Below are 23,373 nucleotides of genomic sequence, written 5' to 3'. Positions count from 1 at the left end.
ATAATCCGAACTTGATTTCGATACTGTATAGGCTAGGCAATACAATCCTAGTAGACTATTGATTTTCTTGTAAGTCTTTGCGATCTTCTTGGCAAAATAGAAATGAAAAATTGTGTCATTTCTGCTTGTATCCACGTAAAATATTGGATTAAAATAGGTAATTACAAAGCCCTTGAAGCAGAGGTGTTTATTCAATATAGACGTTGCTCACTTTCGATTGTTCCAGAATTGATGTTTTTTTTCAAACGTGGAGATTTTATGAATTTAACCACCCCGTTAAAGGTAGAATATGTATTTCTCATCTAATGTCAGCAATGATTCAAAAATACAGGTCCATGCCACTTTTCAGTGGAATCTCCCAAGCCTTGAATATACGATAAACAGGCAAAGCATTTAGTAAAGTCAAATCATTCTAACCATATTTTTTTTCTCAAAGAGATAATCTGACAGCGCAATAACAATTTAATGAACGACACTTTGAGGAGGGCTTTCTAACCACTTTTCAGGGTTCACAAGACCGACAGCAAATGAGACCGGCAATTTCGGTGTTTTGGGTCTGTGGCCTCTTCCAGAGGGGTTCATGAGTAAACATATAGCGAGCAAGTTTTTTTTGGTAAATTTTAGAAAAATATTGTTCCCGGTCGCTTTAGGAGCACATGTTAGGGATTTCATACGAAATCTACTATTTGGGAGGAGATGAGAATTTGAAAACTCCTTCTTTGTCTACACCTTTAAATTCTTGAACAAAGGGTAATGGATACCTTGGCATTCTGTGAAATTCAAAAGAGCGTGGAGTTTAAAGGGATTACAGGTTCGAAGATGCCACTTTCAGTAGTTGAGTAGATCGTCGTGGTAGTTGAAAAGGGCAAACGTATAAATGTAAAAAGGGCACACAATATGAGGCTGCATCTTCTCTCTTCTTTCTCTATCTTTCATTATGTGTTTCCATATTTCAGTCATTTCTTCATGTTCATTTTCTATTTGTCATTATGTTTGTCATTTTTCTCATTCTATCCACTTCTCTGTCTCCGTCTGCCTCTTAATAATGATTAGGATATATTTTGTTTCTTTTTAATACTTTGATTGTCAGGCATAATCAAATTTGGTTGAAAAAAATTGTGTCTGTCGGGTCGCTCTCTTTGTCTATCTTGACTATTTTTCATTTGGGATTTCTTTAAAATCCAATATCTAGTAAGAGACAATATAAAAGAAGAATGGTGGTTGTTGCTGTGTTCTGTTACAAAGATCACCTTAAATATTGCACAATTATTATATCATTGAAATTCTATATATCCAATACACAGTATAGATGTGTACAGGGTTCGAAAATAGGTGCAATAGTGTACATAGAAAATAATTTGTGCAGGTGTTCACAACTGAATTTATTAAAAACTTAATATTTTATGGAAAAACACCTTGCATTTCTGTGTGTTCTTTTACAGCAATCTATGTGTGTGATGTTGTTGTTGTTTGGTATTATCGGCGTTTCATTCTTTTTTAGAATATTTATGCCTCTCACTTTTTTTCTTCTTTTTTACTATTTGTGAATTCGTACTCTTCAAAAATCATAGTTTTTTAGTTTTTTAAATCTCAGGTCCACTGGTCCATAAAAAACCGCACCGGGACTGTACATAATACATAATAATACCAGGTAATACTATACATAAATTTGGAATATTTGTTTACCTATACATAAAATGATTTTGACAATATGGTTATTTTTGATAGATAAAGTTTATAATTTGTCAGAACTTTATTGATCAATCTAGAGTCATGGAGATTGATCAATAAGGTTCTGAAAAGATATAAGCATTATGTGTCAAAAAGTTAACGATATTGTCACAATCATCTCATAAAAAGAGGTTATAACAAAATATTCAAAATTTATTGGCGACAGTAACGAATCGTTGCCTAGCCATGAAGGGAGCGCTTGCAGGGAAAGGGGTGGTCTCAATAGGTAGATGGAAGTTAAATAAACAAGGCCACCGACTGAGGGTCATGGAATGGGGGCCTGTCATCTATTTTCCATGTTCCTTTCTCGTTCTCTCTTTCTTTTTCTCTCCCCTTTCCCCATTGTTCGATCACCCTCCGTGTCCCTTTATATTACAGTTTAAAAAATGTAATTATTCATATCCTTGCCAAGTTTTGTAATTTTCTAAGTATATTATAATTTGATTTTGAAATGTCCCGGTTTATGTTTCTTAAGAATGTGACATATTTAAAGCTTACATCTAAAAGTATTCAACAAAGGCCCTAATTCAACCAACCCTTCTATCATTCGAGAGTTAAGCAAAACACCCATACACAAAACTTCAAATTTTCAAAAGGTATGAACAAATTTATTTATTTATTAAGTACGCGATTGCTTCCGTGAACCAAAATTAAAAAAAAATTAAAAAATGGAATGAAATGTGAGGATCGTATTTAAACATTTCCAAAATAAAGGCATTATAAAACATTGAAAACGCATTGATGTGATTATGTTCCTATTTTATCCCGAGATAGGGGCAAGAGCAATGACATTGACATGAAAAGAAGAAGGTTAATTCGTTGTTGATGATTAGAGAAATGAATCAATAACGAATCTTCCTTGTATGGATGATATCAATAAAAAAATTAATTCCTTCCTTCTTCTTTATTACACACATTTGATACAAGGCCGAACTTTTTGTAAGCAGTTACATGTATAAACACAACATAAGCCTGCATTAAAATGATTTATTGAAACATAACAGCTCATTTTGTGATAAATGGCAACGTGGCATTAAGGGCGTATGAGGCGGACGAAAATCATAATACAACATTTCTTAACATTTTGACGAGCCTTTTTTCATCACTGGAGAGACACAAATTAAGGGTATGTACAACTCCCCCTAAACAAAAATGGGCTTTTAAATCCTCTCTCTCCAATTGTAATTGCCGATTATCCGATGGAGAGAAGGGGCATTTTTTAAAGGGATCCGCTCGCCATTCATAAGGACCGCTATTCGTAATTTGAGAAAAGGGCCATTATTCGTAAGGACCGCTATTATATAATCAAAGAAGAGGGTCGCTATTCATTATACAAAATCGGAGTCGTTATTCATAGGCGTCTCTATTCATAACACGAGAAGTAATGTGCTTATCATGAAAAGTGACCCTCATTTCGTATTATGAATAGCGGTCCTTACTAGTAATGACCCCCAAATTAATTATGAATAGCGACCCTCTTCTTCGATTATGAATATCAGTCCTTATGATTGATGACCCTTATGAATAATGACCCTTTTCTCAAATTAAGAATATCGGTCTTAATGAATAGAGGTCCTTACGAATAGTGGTCCTTATGAATAAAGGTCCTTATGAATAAAGGTCCTTATGATTAAGGTCCTGACGACTAGTGAGGTTACTCCATTTTTTTTTTTGCTCATGTGGATCCGCCATGTGGTAAAGATTGGAGCTGTCCAGGGGTGGCACAACGTCTTTTAAAGTGGGGGGCACCAACAAAAAGTTTTTTTTTGTTTTTTGTTTGTTTTGTTTTGAGGGGGGTGAGCACCTACAAGTGGTAACCTCAAGGCGATGTTTAAAATATACATCGGTATATACCCCTACATCGTAATCAATAAATCATCAGGAGCGATCTTCATGATTTTCTCTTTATATGATCCAAGAAATTGCTGCAGCACCATGCTTTGCCGTTGTGAAAGATGGTCTCAAGATTTACTTACGAGCGAACGAGCGAGCGAAACTGCTAAGAATTGTGAAGTTGAATTGCGATTGATTAGATCTTATTATTAAATGAAATCACAAATCCTGATGGGGTTTAAAGCACAATCTCATAATGAAAGAATGAATAAGACCTTTAATATTTTACTTAACATAAATGTATGGGAGCGGTCGTATCGAACAAGCTTTGGGGTAAATTTTGGAGAAATATTGCTCTCAGTCGCTTTAAATTAGGAGCATAATTATGTTAGGGTAAAAGAGAACACTTCTTATATTCTAATGGCTTATCTAGAGAAGGAATACATGTATTTGATAACGTTGAAAATGAGCAAGAACATACTTCTAAAAGCGACACAAGTCTAAGGTAATTTGGGGCATTGTGCACCTACCCCCCCCCCCCCCCGGCTCCTGGTACTTCTGCCAAAAGGGCCGCTCATCTCATATAATAAGGGGTAAGAGGCATTTTTTTTGTAAGGGTATTTACTTGTCAGAATAAAAGGAAAAAATGTAAGATTTGGATAGGGGCATTTATCAATGGTTAAAAGGGGCACATAAGAAAAGATGAAGGGGCACTTACAACAACAAAAAATAGTAGCAGTATCTGAAGTAAAATTGTGGGTACTCGAAAAAGTGGGGGGACTATGCCTCCATCCACCCACGTATCCAGGACCGCGGCTGCTGGGACTGTTATTATTTCGGATTAAATCAATACATCTGAACTTATAGAATACAATTAATTCTAAATAACTTTAGAAGTTTTCTCACCCTTATATTTCATCTTTACCACAGTTTAGTTCTATCTTTCTGTAATTTCCCCCCTTCATTGGAGAGGTTTTCTCTCTTGAGCAAAATTTATTGCATAGCGCCATCTCCAGTGCATATTTGTAAAGGGTTAGCGCGCGGCGCCGAAGTTCAATATGCCCTGGCTTCAATAATTGTAAACAAAGTTGCTGTTAAACCTTGTTGTAAGAGACAATTCATATTCATGTAAACGAAGAACTCAACCTACAAGTCTGTCAAACCAAACTCGGTAAGTAAATTTGCATTTTTATTTGCACAATGATGAAATATTATAATTTTAAGCCCTTCAATTCACTCCAGTTCGGGGCTCGACGCGGGCGCCCAGCCTCCCGATCCGAGGCGCGGGGACAGGGCTTGGATGCTTGGATGGATTGGGTCCGGGTTGGGGCATGAGTAAGTGTGCTGTGTGACGTGTGTCGAGACAGGTTGTGAAAAGAATGAATGAATGGTAGTCTATTTCACGAGATATATAATATTTATTGAACGGTAGTGGTTCTTTATGCATATGTGGTCAATACTAACATTTAAACAAAGTGTGGTCAGTGATGAATTGTTTGACTTATTTTCTATCTAATTTGATGGCTGACATGAATCATGTAATGATGTAGCCTACTGATAGAGCCCAGCTGATGTAGTCTTGAATTTGAAGTCTCGATCTATGCTAACTAAGTTGATGTAAATCAATGGTCTATGCCTGCAGAGATGCCAACAGTTACGGTTTCTTAGGGCGTTACAGTAAACAATCAAAAGGTTAAAGCGAATGCCGCCTTATCACCTAGCCTCCGTACACAGCGCTGCATGTCACACGCATGTACTCATAAGTTTACTGAATTTGACTACACTGGAGCTGGATAGGCACTTTCGCGCACATGGTCCGTCCGCCGCCATCTTGTTTCATTCCAAAACAACACGGCGGTCGTCATTACTGTTTTGATGCAGCCTGTAACAACATGTAAGTTGTAAGCTGTGTCACCCCCCCCCCCCCCCCCCCCCCCCAAAAAAAAAAAAAAATAGAAGAAGAAGAAGTAATTACAGAGGGGGATGTCTATAGACCAGTTGATTTACCATGGTTTTATATTAGTAATTCAAATTCCTGTTTATTTTCTCTTTACAGCAATGAATGGAGCTGTTATAACAGGTACTCCGATAGCGGTTGATTATTGGCGACGCAATAAGTCTCCTTCCAGCAAAGTGTTCTTCTTGTCCCATGCCCACTCTGACCACACCAGCGGTCTTTCTTCAACATGGCGATATCCAATTTACTGCTCAGAGGTCACAGGCAAGGTCGCGGTTGCCAAGTGTGGGGTGAAGCATTCACTCATCAAAACCCTGTCGGTAGGAAACGGGCACATCATTCCACTGGATGAGACCGGCAAGGAAACCATGACTGTCACTCTTATCGATGCAAATCACTGCCCTGGTGCGACCATATTCTTGTTTGAAGGTTACTTTGGACGTTTCCTCTACACGGGGGATTTCCGTTTCCATCCATGTATGTTTTCTAACACAGTCCTTGGGTTGAATCGTCCAGTGGATAGACTGTACCTTGACAACACCTACAACAGTCCAGAAAACAACTTCCCAGGAGAAGATGATTGCAAGGTAAAGATCATGGAAGTTCTAGCCGACTACCCTTACTCAAATGTTGTACTTGGTATGCACCAGCTTGGAAAAGAAGACCTCTTGATGGATATTGCAGAGTTCTATGGAGAGAAGATTCAAGTGACCCCTGAAAGAATGTCAATTATTGAGCTTCTGGATTGCAAAGATGTCTTCACCACTTCTGAGGCAAGGATCAGGGTTATACCAGTACACACTATTACCTATGGCGCAGTAGAGCAGTGGAATAGTGAGTTTCCAACTATTGTCATCATCCCATCAGCTATCTTTAGATCTCAACGTAGGAGTCGCATCGCAAATCATCCCAGTGTCTTCATTATTCCGTATTCTAGTCATTCTTCATACAATGAGTTGATTCGGTTTGTGACGCAGGTTAGGCCCAGGAAGGTCATTCCCATTGTGCAACCACCGCCGTCTAAACCATCAGAAGCAGCCCTCGCCGACATGAGTAACTTTGATCACTATCTGGATCCAACCCCACCCACTCTAGTTACCATTCCATCTTCTGTACAAACATACATGAACTCCCACCTGTCAGTGCCCGGGGAAGTGATGAGACCATCTCTTAGAAAAAGACAGTCCATAACGTTTGAGAGATGTGTTTCAAAGATTGCGAAAGGTGTTGTGTTTGAAGATGCAAATGACGATGACAGCGACTCTGAAGAGAACTCAAAAGGAAACGGCACCAACAGTGATTGTTACAAAGATTGTGTTGGAACAGAGCTTGATGAGGAAGCAGATAAGAATGAGGAGGATGTTGCAAAGTCTATTTGGGATGTGAGCACTTGCTCTGAAACTGCAGACGTATTTGATAAGCTTGACAGATTGAAGGACAAGCTATCTGTGCAGGTTACTGAGAAATTCAAGGACCGGGATCAGGAACCTGACCTTGAAAAGGACACCCAGGATAATGAGCCCAAAGTAAAATCCCCAAAATGGCAGGTTTGTCCTGAAACATTCTACAACAAGCCTGAGTGGATAAGGCGATCTCCCGGGAAGAAGTCACATCATGTTTGCAACCATGCTCAGTCTGGGAAGTCTTGTCTGTGCAAGTATATAGTAGTCAAGGAACCTAAAGAAGACCCAACTTCTGTTAATATTTGGGATAACTTGCCAAGTAGCAGTAAAACTAAGGGTAAGACCAATGAAACAGTTGGTGACTGTGGCAGAAGTGCGACAACCAATGCTGGTATTGTTGCAGATGAACCATGTGCCTCCACAAGTGAAGAATCCGCCAACATGCCAAGGAACTCCAATGTTCATGAAGGTAGACTAAAGAGGAAAGTTCCCAGCATTATGTCAGTAGACTATAGTTCAAGAAAAGACTATAATATCAAGTGTTATTCTGCAATTCAACACTTTTACAAGAAAGGGAAGTCAAGTAACATTGCTGCTACATGTTGATAATAAATACATCTCATTTGTTATCATACTGAAACGTATATAAGCTTAATATGAATGGTTGATAGAGTATCCTACAATTGTGATGAATGAAGTAACAACATGGAGTAGCCGAGTAGGCTACAACACAGTGTATATGTGAACGATTTATTACTTTCATTACTGTTACATTTACATGTATGAGTGTGGGAGCAACACACTGGTATGTTCCTTTAATTTACCTATGCCGTATTAGTGACTAAACTGATATAATTGTATAACAAGGTATTCAAATTTATTAAGTTTTATTGCCTCAGAAAGTGTAAATATAATTAGTATTTATTTCTAATTGATATATATATTTTTTTTTATTATTAAAAACTGAGAATACATGTACTTCATATTTTATATCTTTATCACAGTTCAGTTATGTGAAGGAATTTGAGATTTGATTTCTACAAATTCTGATATTCAAAGCACTATGGTACATGATCAAATTTTTTCAGTAAGTAAACATTCAAAGTATGGCCTAGTTAAAGGGGAAGTGAATCAATTGGAACCACTTTTTTCATATCTGTCCTTAGTTAGAAAACTAGGTTTTTACTTTGTAGACTAAAATTAGCCCAAATTTTCTGTCTCTTTCGTTCCTTAAGCCTCTTATTTAGGTAGGGTCGGCTCCTCTCTTTAGAGGAGCTGACCCTACCCAAATAAGAGGCTTAATGTACCAAAGAGACAGAAAATTCAGGCTAGACCAAAATATGTTGAATAACAAAGGATAGCTACTCAAAACAGTGTGGATCGAGGATCAATAATGGTTACTGCAAAGGATGTTTTTCTGTTATTCCATCTATTTTTAGCTTGATTGTATTCATCGACAGTGGCCTGCAAAAAAAAAAAGATTGTCATTTTGACTTTTATATATCTAAGAATGGGGTAAGAAAAACCCATTTGATTCTCAAATTGCAAAAAGGAAGGAATAAATTTCTTTGGAAAAATAAACTAAATGAAGATAACAGAGGGGTATTTTTAATATTTTTTTTATTGGACTTGAAGGCATTTCAGTCATACCGGTAATTGACCATTTATGCCTCTCGAGCTGCACTTTGATTTCGAAAATATATTTATATATATAAACATATATCTATACATACACAAACATATATACCGGTATACACTTAATTTTTGTAAAGGGTATGTTGTTTGGATAAGTAACTAAACAATTTATCGAAGTATAACGTCTTAATGATTTCATGATATTATTTTATGAAAGTAAGCTTTTTATAAATTGTAATTTTGTCATTGGTATGTTAGGTTGAATAAAAGACTACTGGGTAGATAATTTTTTTCGGAAATAGAATGATATTAGTATAACAATATTGTGTATATTATATACAAAAAGTTTCTTTAATTCTAATTGTCTAGTACAGGGCTAACATTATAAACATGTACATGTACATGCAGTACATGTAGGTCCAGTGTTATGTAGAGGGACAAGGTTATATTCAAGCAAATGTAATTTTCTTCCCAGAAACATTGGCATGGAAGGGAAACTTACCCCCCCCCCCCCCCCCCCCCCCCCCCCGGTCCAAGTTCCCCCCTCTTTATCCAAATGCGTAAAACAAATGTTTTTTTAATTGCACTAAATTTTTAGGTTTTATTTGGATAATGTAAATTGGTTGTCCTGTAGCAATTACTGCACCAGGCCATGGCCTATTTCCTACACTAGGAGAATTTCTTACTTCACCCCTGAACCAATGAAACCTAACCTTTTAGATGACAAATCATCAAGTTCTTCTAAATATTTGTTTACACTCGGTCATTCCTATCAGTCGATTTCACAGATCAAAAGAGTACTGGAGAACTATGAAATATTGAAGATTATGAAGTATACGTGTGTAGAGGTGTATTTGCTGGAAAAGTTTATTTTTAATTTTATTTGTGAAAATTAAGTTGTTGAATACAGTATGACATTTATATTTTAATGATCCAATACACATGTAAATAGTCATTTCTGTATTGGGAGAACTCAATAAAAGCAAGGAAATAATGAAAAATTGTGATGTTGCTTGTTCTTGTTTTCAGAGACGAGGGACAAATACAACACGTACACGTAGTATATTGTATTGCATTGATATTTTATTACATGTATACCTTTGAAAATCAAATCATTTCCTTACCATATATTATGAAATTTGATGTTCCTTTATGTACTGCTTTTGTAAACACACCAATTTAACATGCTTGTTTTCCATTATATTATACATTTATTTCAATTTCAGAAAATATATCAGAGTAATCATAGTTCAATTAGACACCATGATTCACATGCACAACACAGGTATTACTGACTATCCAAAATAATTTGCTCAGAAATGCCTGGAAGCTGTGCAATAAAATTTATTGTACGAGCACCACAATCTGGGCAAATTTCTTTCCAATATGAATTTAATTGACTGAGTAACTTCTTGTTGCAGAGAACATTATCAGCTATCTTCATTGCACAATCTTGTTTCCACCTCGGTTTATTTCGTGTTGGGTGGATGAGCTACATCAAGTTTGAATTTCTTCTAACACTCTTCTTAGTAACCCGATAGATTTTGATGTAACAGCAAATATCACCTAGACCCGATGTTAAAGGATTATAAGATTATCTTTTGGCAGTTTTGATGCACACACAAATTGAAGCTGAAGATATTACAAATATTCTTTTCCTTTCTTTTTAAGTTGATGTAAACTCGCTGTGTTACATGTCCATGTATACCCTCCTAAATCTCTGTAGTAGCCAAAAACAAATAAGGGCTCTGATCTATCCTTGCAAAGAGCTAACACTGGGGATCAAACCCTGTACAAATACATCATAGCAGAGGAACACTCTCTGATTAACTGATATGAATTGTAAGTTCCATGAAGAATACATGTATCTGATAGTCATAACATTCATATACATAGTATATAGTATCACTCAAAATGCATAAAGATAAAAAGACCAAAGGCAAAAATATAATTTCTCATGCTCCAATATTTACAACACATACATGCATTATATTAATTTTTATCATCATCTGTTGAGAGCCAGAAGGGCATTAGCTGTGTTTTACAGTATATGGGTTAACATCCTTCTGCCTCTAAACAGATCATATGAGGCTCGACTACATATATATTATCCTATCACTACCCTACCAGTACATTTACCAAGTGAGTTCAAGTTCATATCCTACATACATGTAGTGTTACACTAAAAGTAGTCCAGAATCTGGCCTATTTAATTTTGATCTCCACCACACCAACGCTACCTCTCCCTACTTACTTGCTACCAGCCGATGATGGCGTGATCATTAAATTAGGACGCCAGACTGGGCTGGTGAGCATAATTATGAGTTTGTTGATAACGCCATCTTCGACGGCTAAGTGTGTAGGGAAATTACAAAGGACCGTGCAGATTCTGGACTACACTAAAAGTGGCTTGCGTAGTATTTTAAGGTGTGGTCCACATACCATATTGTTTATTGAAGTGATATCACCATTACCGAGTTAACAAAGAGTTCCAAAGGTTTAGAAAAATCTTACCTTTGTTTCTTCCTTAAATTATAATACTCAAGTATTGCTTTTAAGAACAAGGCACGTTATATTCTGTTGTGTCACTGTTCGCACAGCTTTTTTTTTTCAAAGACAATAGGGTCACCTTAGTAATGTAGCGTTAACAACAATATCTAAAATCTGCGCAACATTCCTTTGCCCATGAATACAATTACAGGTGATATCTTGATGCTGAACCCTTAATACCTCAGTCACAGCCGACACTGACGCCAAACCAACAAAACAGACAAAAATGATTTATAATGCCACAAATGTCAGAGAATTGGATGGTTTGGAGTCTGTTTGAAAGTGTGACTGAGGTATAATTCTTGAGAGTTGTAAAAGTTTTGAAAGCTAAGAAATCTTGGCCTACTTGGTCTACATTCATTTGAATTTTCATTAAAAAAAACTATACAAACATGTACTCCTCTTCCACTGTTAAAACAAAGTTATCACATTAACATGCCTGATATAAATTGATAAATTACCTGCATTTATACACATATTTTATAGCTCCATGAATCAATACCCATATCAACCCTAATAATACAAATTAAAATGATTACAAGCCTTGCCAATTAGGCGAGCATTACATCTGTTTATCTTGATTAAATCTTTGAAATTTAATAAACTGCTGATTTATTCTAATATCCTCTAAATATCCTGTATATGCATGACAATGCCATTTCAAAGTTCCGATCATTTTACACACCATGACATGACTTTATGACATGATTGATGACCTACAATATTTTTGAACGAATTTAACATACACAAATCCAGGAAATGAAGAGCTGGTAAAATGTGAAGGGAGTTTTAAAAAATAGATTTCCTTCACTTCAGGATTTTTCTGTTTCCATGGTTTCCAATAAGAATTTTATGGCCCAGAAATGCAATAACATATGATTCTTATCTACTACATAATCAACCCTAATATCTCTGAACTGTTTTATCACCTTCACATTATATATATTCATATGCATACTTCCAAATTCCTGCACATGTGTCAATTCAGCTACAAATGCAAGCTACACTAAACGAGTGTAAGGCACACAATGTGGTATGAAATGTAAGCTTTCTTTATGTTACCAATATACTGCATGACATATCTTATCCATACATGATTGCAGTATTTACTCAATGACATCATGGTTGATTTAATATTCAACAGTTTTCATGTACTGATATGATTTGAGATGAATACACAGATAACCTGTACATCGGCAACAAAATAGTAAGTAGTACACCCAGCCGGTATAATACCTTTAGACTTGGTTCATTGGGTTCTCTCTATCTGTCTCTCTCTCTCATTCTCTCATTATTATTATTATTCTCTCTCTCTCTCTCTAACTCACATCACTCACTTGAATCTTAAAATAATTAACATCCGTAAACAAACTATTCACAAATTAAAAGGCCTCTCCATCTTGTAATAAATTATTCAAAAAGCAGATATCTATCCCATTGTGAAATACATCTCCCATCAAATGAAAATTGTAAAAAATAATGATTAAATTATCTTATTATACTTCTATTTCATACCATAGCACATAATTATAATGCAGCTGTTCCTCTTTTCACTATGTGCAATGGTTAGGTAGGTTACTCATTCAATGATTTACTGCTATGCCAGGGGTTGTAACATTCAGTACTAAACTTTGTACTCTGAGTAGCAAACTGTACTGGCAGGTAGGTCTAGCGATGCAGGCAGTCTAGAAACCATGCGGGCTGTGTTTGTGTCATAATCCAACCATATGATCAATCTGATCGAGGTAGGAGATGTCTAGAGGCAGTGAATGCTTCGATACACCAATGCACTGGGTAGACAGGGAAAGGGATAGAGAAGAAAATAAAAAGATAAGTAGTTAATTAAGGTGACAAGCTGCAACATAATTTTTTTTAATTTTTTTTTTAATCTCTCTCAACTACTAGTATAAACACCAGGGCTGGTATTCAAGTTAATACTTAAATGTCAGAAAAATGAGTATTTTACTCAGCTTTAATAGATAACATACTTAGCAAACCTCAGTATTCAATCAAATTTTTGGAGAAAGTATTTTACCCTAAGTTCAAGATGGCGTTTGAGCCCTAACTTATACAAAGTTGTGATTGATCCAGAACGATCACAAGTGCTTCAACTGATTGCAAGCTTCAAGACTTTTTCAAAACATCAAATATCATGTCTTCTGGGTGTGATTTTCTAATAATAAGTATACTTGTGCACTGATTTTGAAAAGAGGTATGATCTCTTCACTGTTTCATTCTTAACATAACAAGCCCAAAGCTTTCCTCTCAATATCCTACTTCATGAAGACTATTTCCTCAGCACAGGTAAATATAACATCTATGTACAGCAATCAAGTTTTCATTATTGTATAAATTTGATGAAAATACCTGAAATTTCATTTACTTCAATTGATTTTCTACTGTTTCAGAAATTCAAATACAAACATGTCAAGAATGATCTTACCTCAGTATTATTTTGTTCCTTTCCTTTATCACATGATCTGTTGAACAGACAAGTATCAGAATTATATTGCCACCAATCTCTCGATCTATACTGGCTCTTGATGGGAAGCACATGGCCTTCTGTGTTGAAGATATACTTTGAAGCTGCTCTGTTGATATAGTTATCTTTATCAAATAGCTGGAGAGAGAGAGAGAGAGAGAGATAGAAATGGGAGAGGTGTCATCACACCAAAAAAGAAATTGAAGACCATGGTTAACATAGTGATTTCATTATACCAGTACTGCAGAATACATTCTTTTTGTTCTACATGTTATATAGCACACTACAAAATATGAGCAGATATCAACTTATCTTGATAATTGAAACTTGGAGACCTACTCCCCTGTAGGAATTTTTCCAGATGTCACAAAAGACAACTTGGTTCACTACTTGTTTTGCAGTATACAGTATTAAGGACAAATTCTCCAGGGGGTTTATGTTCCAAACAAGTACTTGCTCTGGAGCTTGGAGATTAAAACAATATTTTGCCAGTGCTTTTAGATGAGTTTCAAAGTCTACTTTCACTATGCATACATACCCACACCGGTACATAAAACTTGAGATTCCAAGCTATAAATCATGCATTCTTATGCTATTTTGGATATTTAATGTGAAAATACATATATTATACTTACCAAATAAAGGTATTTGCAGGTCTCACTGAGGAAGAAACTTTCCATTCTGTCCTCTTTTGTCTTGGTGATAACATTATGAAGAGTTGCATACCCGCATCTGAAAAAAGTCATTCAAAAATAAGGAACTGATTTTAAAAAAGAAGAGGCAAAATTGTTTTTGTTTTTTAGAGGGGGGGGGGTGTTATGACATGCAGTCATACATTTCAAGCATAACTGTAAAACTAAACATGATGACTTTGGGCAATACTTGGTTACTAATATTTACAATCTTTTTATTTTAAACAGATGATAATCAGATAAACAAACAGTTTCTTGTTGAATTTAATGATATATATGTAAATAACTTCAGCATCATCCTGTAATAATGTTCAAGGATCAAGTCATGTGTTTATTTTGGTTATGGAGAAAGAGGTCTGATAAATTTACCTGAATGACTGAATCAAAGTTTCACTCATAATCTACAGTTTCTAAACTTTCAGCTAAGATAAGTTTTATGAACCTGAAAGCTAGGATCATCATACATGATAAAGCTTGGTTGCATTAATACTGTGATGCCGATACTTACTTTGCCTTTGTGTACGTCTCGATGCTATCCATTATATCACTCCCTACAAAGAGGTAGAAGGGATGACCAGTCGCCTGAAAAATGTGGAGAGGAATTGAAGAGTTTATTTGACCATTAGCCTTTATGTCAAGTTTTCCTTGAGAAGGTTTCCACTGAGCATATCATCAGCATCACCATCATTGTCATCATCATCTTCAACATCATCACCACCACTATTATCATCATCAACATCATCATCAACATTCTCAACATCATCATCATCGTCGTCATCATCATCACCAAAATTATCATCACCATCATCATCATTGAACTGTAATAGCCCAGTTCACCAGTTAATCTTTTCAAATGTTGTGCACACTTATTAAAACTTATTCTGGATGAACCAAAATATTGCACAAAAGGATATCCCAATAAAGCAGCAATTAACATCTGTAAAGTGGATTTCCTGCACAGAGCTGCTCCCATATATACAGAACATGAGCACTACATTGTCTTCTAGGAAGAATGTCCATTAATGTTGCTGGTAAACTGGTCCATTACAACACAACTATCATTTGCATCATCATCCATACACTATCTTACCTGATAAAGAAGATAAGTAGACTCTATAAGCTCAGGCCGCAGGGGGTAGAAGAGTATATTGGCGTTCTTACGGGACCAATCAAACCTCTCCGGCAGGGCGCTGAACTTTCGCCAGATGGCATAGTAGTAGGCGTGGCTACATATAGCCTCGTCCAGATCACCGGCCAGTACCTTCCAAAGTAAGGTGAGTATAGATTGCCATCAACAGATACGTAGCATTCTTTTTTTACCAGAGGTGCTGTATGAGTTCCAACCATTATTTGTAAGATACGCTCATCATACGCGTTATCAATATCAAAATATAAGGTGTTATGGAGGTGTCATGGTTCAGTGGTTCATTCACTTGACTCTCAGTCCAAGGGTTGAGGGTTTGAATGTCAGCCAGGAACTAATGTCCTCTGGCAAGATGTTCATCCCTCTTTGCCATTCTCCATCCAGTTGTAAATGGGTACCTGGCAGTATCTAGCTAGGTAATACTAATTGCAGGGCCTGCAGGAGGAGCAGTATTAATACTGACGTGGCTACCCACATATGTAATAAGATAAGATCATAAGACACAATTATAATTATCATTATCATTAAAAAGGCATTTGTACAAAATTGGTAGTGCTTGTTTAATATAAGCAAGAAATAATCACAAGATCTAGTAATATAGTTCTCAATTACTTAGACCTGTTCACAGTCATGTGCCTGCTATCTTTCCTCTATTAAAACCATAGTGATGTTGAAATTTACCTGGATACCAGGGAAGGCCGCTTGCAATGCGTCAACCCAGTTGTTCATGAGGTTTCCTGTGTTCATGTTGACATTGACATACAGTGGACTATCACCGACACCAGATCTACAATGTTTACGTCTGCAAGTATTATATACAACAAAAGGCATACAGTCAAACAACTGAAGTAGAGTTAGCCATAACAATTTAAAGCAATTTGATTGAACAAACTTAAAGGGAGATGTTGTGAGATGAGAAGCTGCAGGGAGTGGGCATTCTTGATGTTCCTAAATAAAAATTTAAAATCTCACTATACTAGCTGATAAAGATATACATCTCATTGGCTGATACTCTAGTCACACCGCCAAGCTGACCGACCAAAGTGAGGTAATGTTCAGGGGGATATGACTTTTTGTTCATCTATGATCATATATTCACATTTTTAAAATAAATCTTATAGGTTTAGTAACACTGTATCAGCAACATAGAAGCCATTCACCGCAAGTATGTGACACATACATTTATCAATTTCAATTATTCATTATAATATGTACTCTGCATTACAAAGCTGATTCTGAAGCAGAATGTATCCTGATATTTGGTGTGGCATAAACTAAGTGTACATTTTCTTTTTTATTGTAAACACAAAACAATTTCAACGCCATTTCAAGAAGTCCTCGATACTTACACCAGACTGAGATAATTGAAGTAACTAACCCTTTTCTCATGTACTTCTTGACACTGCCATACACTTCATTAAATGCTTGCAGGTACTCTTGATCGCCAAACATGATGAAACTCTGTATGTAATGAAAAAAATGGACAAATTTTTGTGACAGGTAGGAATCACATCGTAATATCTGTTTTGAAGAGGGGCTTACACCCATTACTACATCAAAAATTGGTAGCAGATTTTTTTTGCTAAAAAACTACAGTTTCAGCACCATAGAATAAAAAGATACATGTTCATGTGGTCTTATCAACTATCAGTACCAATTGATATCACATATTAGAAAGTAGTGCCCGAAGTAAAGCAGAATATTTTGATTTGCTCTTATAAAGAAAAGTCTATAAACTTAATCTTATGAACATGAATGTTACTGCCTTTCTGTTGTGCACCAAACCAAGTCACCTCATTTAATTAGAGTTATTATTGCAACATCTTTATAATGGAAGCAAAGAAAACACCCTGAGCAAAACTTACCTTTAATAAGTACTCATAGAAAGAATCTTGGCCTGCTCCTAAACCACTCTGAACACCAACCCATTGACCGGTCTGAATGTTCATCACATTACCTATTTCACGGCAAAACAAAACAAAAGATGATAGATTCTGTTCTCAGAGAGGACCTAAAGCTGTCAGTCCTTAGGGGGGATTTTCAAAACATGTCTTATAGAATTGTCACACATTTCTTTGGGATGTCCACAAACTTAGACTTACGACAGTTGCGAGAAACTGGCCCCTGGTTGCTTAATACTTACAAACAAACACTTGTTTCTTAGCAGTCAAATAAAAACAAACAATAGATGTTAAGACAGGGTTGTAAATAGAGAAATTTTATCATATTTGATATTACATTGCATTCTGATATTTCTTGAATAACCTTTAAATTCATTTTCAAAATTGACATAAACTTAATTAGCAGGCATCATTTTTACTAATTACATTCTAGGGATTGTAACTATTACATTACCCCATGGGTAAAGATATCTCACTTCACACACAGAGCCATGAGGTGTTAAAACACATCAAGAAAACTGAATGTATTGAACAAATAAGATGTAGAAATTTGAGGAGGAAAGTAACATACAAGATATAATAATACATCCAAGGACATGGGTTAAAGATTTTTCTCTGTAATAAAATTAAAAAACATGTTATTAAAATTCATTTCCACACTATATAAATGAAAAATGAAATATTTGTTCCTGGGACCTGTTTCACAAAGCCTTTTTTCAATGACAAACGCCAAATATCGGTGACAAATCTGCTGATAACCAATCAGAAGCAAGGATTTCAGTAGCTTATAACAACAACTGTCATTTGTCACTGATGACAAATTTCGTGAAACACCCCCCAGTATGCTTCTTACCCAGCAGCCCTGTGTGGTTAGACCTCTTATCCAGCAGTGAAGTGACTGCCTTCCTGGCAAGGCTCTCAAAGACTGGATCCTCCACCAGGGTGCTTAGGAGTCCAAACTCCAGGAGCAAGGAGCCGGCTCCAGCAGTGCATGCCTCCTGGATCCCTCCCTCAGGGACACCTGTGCATAGATTCACCTAGAAGTGCAAGCAGATGATAAGTTTGCAAGAGAGTTCCTTGGAAAGTAAGAAACCATTCACCCAAGTTTCTTTGTTGGGATGAGGTTTCGATTGGTTGGATATGATTTGATTTTTATACGGTACAGAATGCATTTTCCACACATTCCAGCCTGATTTACATTTTCATGTTTTTACACTTAATTCTTTAAATATAACTCTTATCTATAAACAGTAGGTATATCCATCATAATCCAATTTTGTTTGTAGTACGAACCCTTAAGACTCCTAAACGGCCTAAATCTTTTGTTTGCCACAATACAACATTACTCATTTGTAATGAACAGGGCCTTTTTATTTCAAAAGAAACAAATCTTTTAATACTGAAGATGCATCATTATTCCTTTCTTTGAGTACAAACCCATAAGACATTTCAACAGTCCATATAAACCTGCAACATAACAAATCAACACCTTTCTCAAACCTGCAATACAACATTAATAATTTGTAATCAAACAGAAAATTTCCATTCCAATCAAGCAGTCATCACCTTCCTTGGCCACATCTTATAAAGAGTTGTTATTGATTTGATTGATGCCAAGTCCATGTCAATCACTTAATTTATACTTAAAGGATAAGAGAAAATATTGACTGATTGAAGAAGGACTTGCAATTGATTTGGACCAATCAAAACTCCTTAAAGGACAGGGCCCAGAAGTCTCAACAATGGGAATCGTGACAATGTTACTCACTCTTGGATGGGGAAGCCCTGTTGGAGAGTTTTCAAAGGCTGGAAGAAGTCTTGTGGCAAGATCATGAGCGAGATGAAGCAGTTTGTTGTCATAGTCTGGAGGGGCAAGATCCCCCAGCGGCTTGAGAGGATCCAAGATGAGCAGGTGCGCTGATAATAACCCCCCTATTATCCTAAATCGGGAAAAAGAAGAATGTTTTTCATTGCTAATGGAAAACTTCCATTCATAAGCCACAGCTAAATGGTCCTGTTGAGAACACTCACTACTGAAATAATTAATTAACATGTGTAAACAAAAGTCAACATAAAAAATCAATGCAAGTAGACTTGAATTTACTTAAATTTGCTGAATCAACTTGATTCTAGATTTTTTTTGGTTAGAATACCATGCTTCGAATTTGGTTTCTTTCCAGATAAACTACTATCCGTATCTATGCTGGACCAATCCTTGATAATCTATACATTCAAGTTACATGTGTAGATATTTACATAAACTCTAATGTCATGATAAGGTCAATGATGATACAGATAGTGTGTAGAAAAGAGCTATACATGTGTGAGAAATAAAACATATGTTTCAAGTGAGAGTAATTAATCATATGGATACAATTTTGTAAACATACATGCAGGCTTCCAACATTACTTTTATTTGTCCTTTTTCTAATGTTCTGCATTTACAGATGTGTATTATCAATTTTAATCACAGGAGTTGATGTAACTTACCTTATTGTTGATTCAAATACTTGGACAGTAGAATTTTTCTCAAATGATACTGTTTCTGAGACGAGTTGCACAGCTTTCTGGAATTCACTGGCATTCCCAATTATCTGAATGAAGAATGAAACAAAATGTAATCCTTTCAAAAATGAATTCACATTGACTAAAGATTTAAAAGCATTCAGAGGATCCCTTTGTATGCACACAGCAAATTGATGTGTATACATACATGTACATTCTAGCATTTGGACATCATATCATTGTAATACTGTATGACCAGTTATTTTTGCAGGGTTTTTATTTTTCGCAAATCACTATTTTCACATTGCGAAAAAATATATCTAGGAAGTAATGTCGCATGTCGAAATCACCAAAATAAGCCCTGTTGCATGTCGCACACTACAACATGAGTCGTATCACGGGGTATGCGGTACTTCAATGGATTATTTTATTTTATTTTCCACAAAATAATTCTTATATTATCAAATGATTGTGATACTCAATTAAGAGTTCATGCTCCAGGAAATAGAATAGTAATTATTGAAAAGTATACAATTGGTAGTGGTTGTGGCTTCACGCAAATTTGGCAACTTGCGAATTTGTCCTTAAATCTTTGATCTGCGAAACTATCTTTATGCAAAAATATTGGCTTATACAGCATTTTCGTTTCTTGCTATGTCTTGAAATTTATCCTAAGAAATACTCAAATGGTATTATTAAAATAAATGTGCAAGGATAAAATGCAAATAACAATAAATATAGTAAACTATGTCATTCCTTAAATAACACAAACAACATTTTACCCTACCCATGAACATCATATAATATGATATATTAATGAACATGTTAATACTTGTACAGAAGTATGGTCTATTGTGAGGAATTTTCTAATATTATTTTAATGAGACTTGCCTAATAATAAAAATTGGAAACTGACAATAACAAATCATTTTATGTTGTGTGGCATCTGATTATACATGTATAACGTAGATCTATTAAAAAGAAAGAATTTATCATTCCAAGTATGAAGAGAAAATATGCCCAGAATAGAAAATACTTACTGCAAGAGTATCTAAGCTGTCTATCAATGTCAGCGAAAAGTCTCCAAGAACATCATTAATATTTAGATTTCCCCTATATTGTAAATAAATATACAAGACAATTAATAATAATAAAACAACAACTACCACAATAATAATAATCATTTATATTTACTAGGTTTCCCTGTAAATAAATATATACAAGACAGTTCATAATAATAAAAACAAAAACTACGACAATAATAATAGTAATAATAGTAACAATGATAATAATACTAGTAAAATAACAATAATACAAATATCAACAATAATATCTTTGTCAAATGTGAAGAAAATATAATAACACAAAGACTGTGGACAATTCTCGCTACCCTAAATAGGTACGAAAATCTCGAAATTCGCGAGACGAGGTAATTTTCACTCTCTCGGGTCGTCACTACAACTTCCGGTATAGAGTCCCATCCCGCTGGCGCTAGCGCCTGTGTTCGCTGTGCAGAGTTTTCACGCACGCTAAAATCGATGCCAATCAGTGTAATTTGTACAGATTATAATATGCAATGGAAAGCTTCGGGCAGAATTAGTGACTTTAGCACAAAAGGCCGTTAAACTCTACCGTGAAAGAGAGGGTTGTGATCACGAACGCCTGCACAGGAAGCTGTAATGTCGAAAAGCTATCCCATAATGCAATGCGCGTTTTCAGGATTTTCCCCGGATCTCGGCAGAATCGCTATTTGGGGTAGCGAGAATTCTTTGCAATATATAAAACAAGCATTTGCAAATTATGGGCTGTAATTTCAAAATTGCCAGCGAATGAAAAATAAACATCATGAAAATCCCTAATTTATGGGCATAATTACAAAATCATGTTGTTTGGGGGTAATACAAGATAGTCAGTAATCATAATTTCCATCACAAAGTAATTTTGCTCATTAACCTTACCAAATATACATTAAATATTGCTGAAACAAGTAAGAGGTGAATTGTGCAGGCAGGATAGATTACCATAGTCTATGTTTCATCAATCAAAGGTCTGAAAACAGACTATTTGGAAGGGTAGATTGACATCTTTAGAATTACGTAAATATCAACACATGGGACCACTGTAATAAATCCAAATACAAGGAAATACTCACGGATTATCTCGATCTGGACCCCGACCAGTACAATGTATAGGGTCTAACTCATCTAAAGGAAATGCATACTTCATGTAGTTGTCGTAACCAAATTGAAACATTCGTTTAACGTCCTCAATTCGTCGTAATCGTTCTGATTCTGGAAAATGATAATATTTGTGGTCGTGCCATATTGACATTCGCTTACGCACAAATAACGAATTCGAAAACCACGACGAAACATAACTCTGTCCCTGTGATGAAAATACGACTAAAATGTAAAACAACCATCCAAGAAACGAAACAAGACTGAAAAATGTCATAACTACATTGTACTGGACCATCGTTAATGCTTCATGACTCCTAATGGTGGTGATGTTCGCTTGTTTTTTCTCGCTGGTGGTTTTGCAGAATGCCAAGTGTCACAGAACTACTGGATTGCTTGTTTTGATTGCGTCACAAACCGGATGTAGTCTGCAATTACAGACTATATCCTGGTTAGATGGATTAATCCGTATTTAAAAAAGTAAAATGAACATACCATGTAAACATATACAAGTAGGCCTATAGTCTAAATATTAAGAATTTAGAAACGTCTGCATAGATCCACGACGAGTTTAAAGGTAAAGATCAGTATTGGAAACGCCCCAATTTAAAAAATGAAATGGAAGCTCTCATTACCAATCATGTGAAAGAATATGTTTTGACTATACTATACATGATGATAACAAATTTGCCGGGAAACCGCCTACTAATTCATATATTTGGTAAATTTGTTTCTCTCATGGTCTGTGAGAGATATAGGGTAGTCCCATATACATCTTTCTGTGTATAGTGCTTGTAACTTTACGAAGAATGGGCCAAATTTCTTATCATTTTGATGATTCCAGAACCTTGCAGATGCTAGATGCTAGATGATCAACCTTTTCTGATCGATTCCACAACGTTTCTTTCACAATGCAATCGCATGACCATAACTGGTCTTTACCTTTAATATGGCTTTTTATTGTGGACAGCTCTGTTTATATAGCCATATGACTCTGTTCTTTCTAGAAACGCACTGTTGCTGTTATTCAGCTCATCAATTCTACTATTATTGGTGCACACACTAACCTAATCTCAGATATTCATTTGACTTTTTGAAACAAAAGATCTCCCTGCTTAAAGAATAATGTATGTACTTCAGATATTCTAGATTTGGTTTTGCACGATTCCCCCCCCCCCCCCCCTTCCAGATCCGCGGCAAGATCCGCGGCAAGATCCGCGGCAATTGTTTGAAATAAATATATCAATAAATACAAATTAAAACAAAAATACATTACAAAAAACATGGTATAAATCGTAAACCCAATCCAGATGTTTGTATACTTCTTTACACCTATAGTTTAACTGTTCTTCAATTGGGTCTG

The 23,373-nt window shown here is 35.7% G+C and overlaps 2 protein-coding genes across 2 annotated transcripts; one reads left to right on the top strand and one right to left on the bottom strand.

The window, feature by feature from the left end:
- Positions 1 to 4,220: 4,220 nt before the first annotated feature.
- Positions 4,221 to 9,060, top strand: LOC582513 (5' exonuclease Apollo). Its single transcript, XM_003726414.3, has 2 exons — positions 4,221 to 4,735; positions 5,621 to 9,060. The coding sequence occupies exon 2, from the start codon at positions 5,623 to 5,625 to the stop codon at positions 7,528 to 7,530; it is 1,908 nt and encodes a 635-aa protein (XP_003726462.2). The 5' UTR covers positions 4,221 to 4,735; positions 5,621 to 5,622; the 3' UTR covers positions 7,531 to 9,060.
- A 3,373-nt stretch (positions 9,061 to 12,433) lies between these two features.
- LOC582545 (ER degradation-enhancing alpha-mannosidase-like protein 1) lies at positions 12,434 to 22,416 on the bottom strand. The gene is made up of 13 exons (XM_030972652.1): positions 21,986 to 22,416; positions 20,874 to 20,946; positions 19,819 to 19,922; positions 19,097 to 19,268; positions 18,182 to 18,365; positions 17,293 to 17,384; positions 16,806 to 16,888; positions 16,109 to 16,229; positions 15,374 to 15,544; positions 14,792 to 14,865; positions 14,227 to 14,323; positions 13,553 to 13,729; positions 12,434 to 12,899 (listed from the first exon to the last, which is right to left on the bottom strand). The coding sequence occupies exons 1-13, from the start codon at positions 22,306 to 22,308 to the stop codon at positions 12,822 to 12,824; spliced, it is 1,749 nt and encodes a 582-aa protein (XP_030828512.1). The 5' UTR covers positions 22,309 to 22,416; the 3' UTR covers positions 12,434 to 12,821.
- Positions 22,417 to 23,373: the final 957 nt, after the last annotated feature.

The sequence above is a fragment of the Strongylocentrotus purpuratus genome, unplaced genomic scaffold (assembly GCF_000002235.5).
Source record: "Strongylocentrotus purpuratus isolate Spur 01 unplaced genomic scaffold, Spur_5.0 spur5_scaffold_6, whole genome shotgun sequence".
Lineage (NCBI taxonomy): Eukaryota > Metazoa > Echinodermata > Echinoidea > Camarodonta > Strongylocentrotidae > Strongylocentrotus > Strongylocentrotus purpuratus.
The sequence above is the reverse complement of the archived record's forward strand: the minus strand, read 5'-3'. Positions and strand labels throughout refer to the sequence as shown.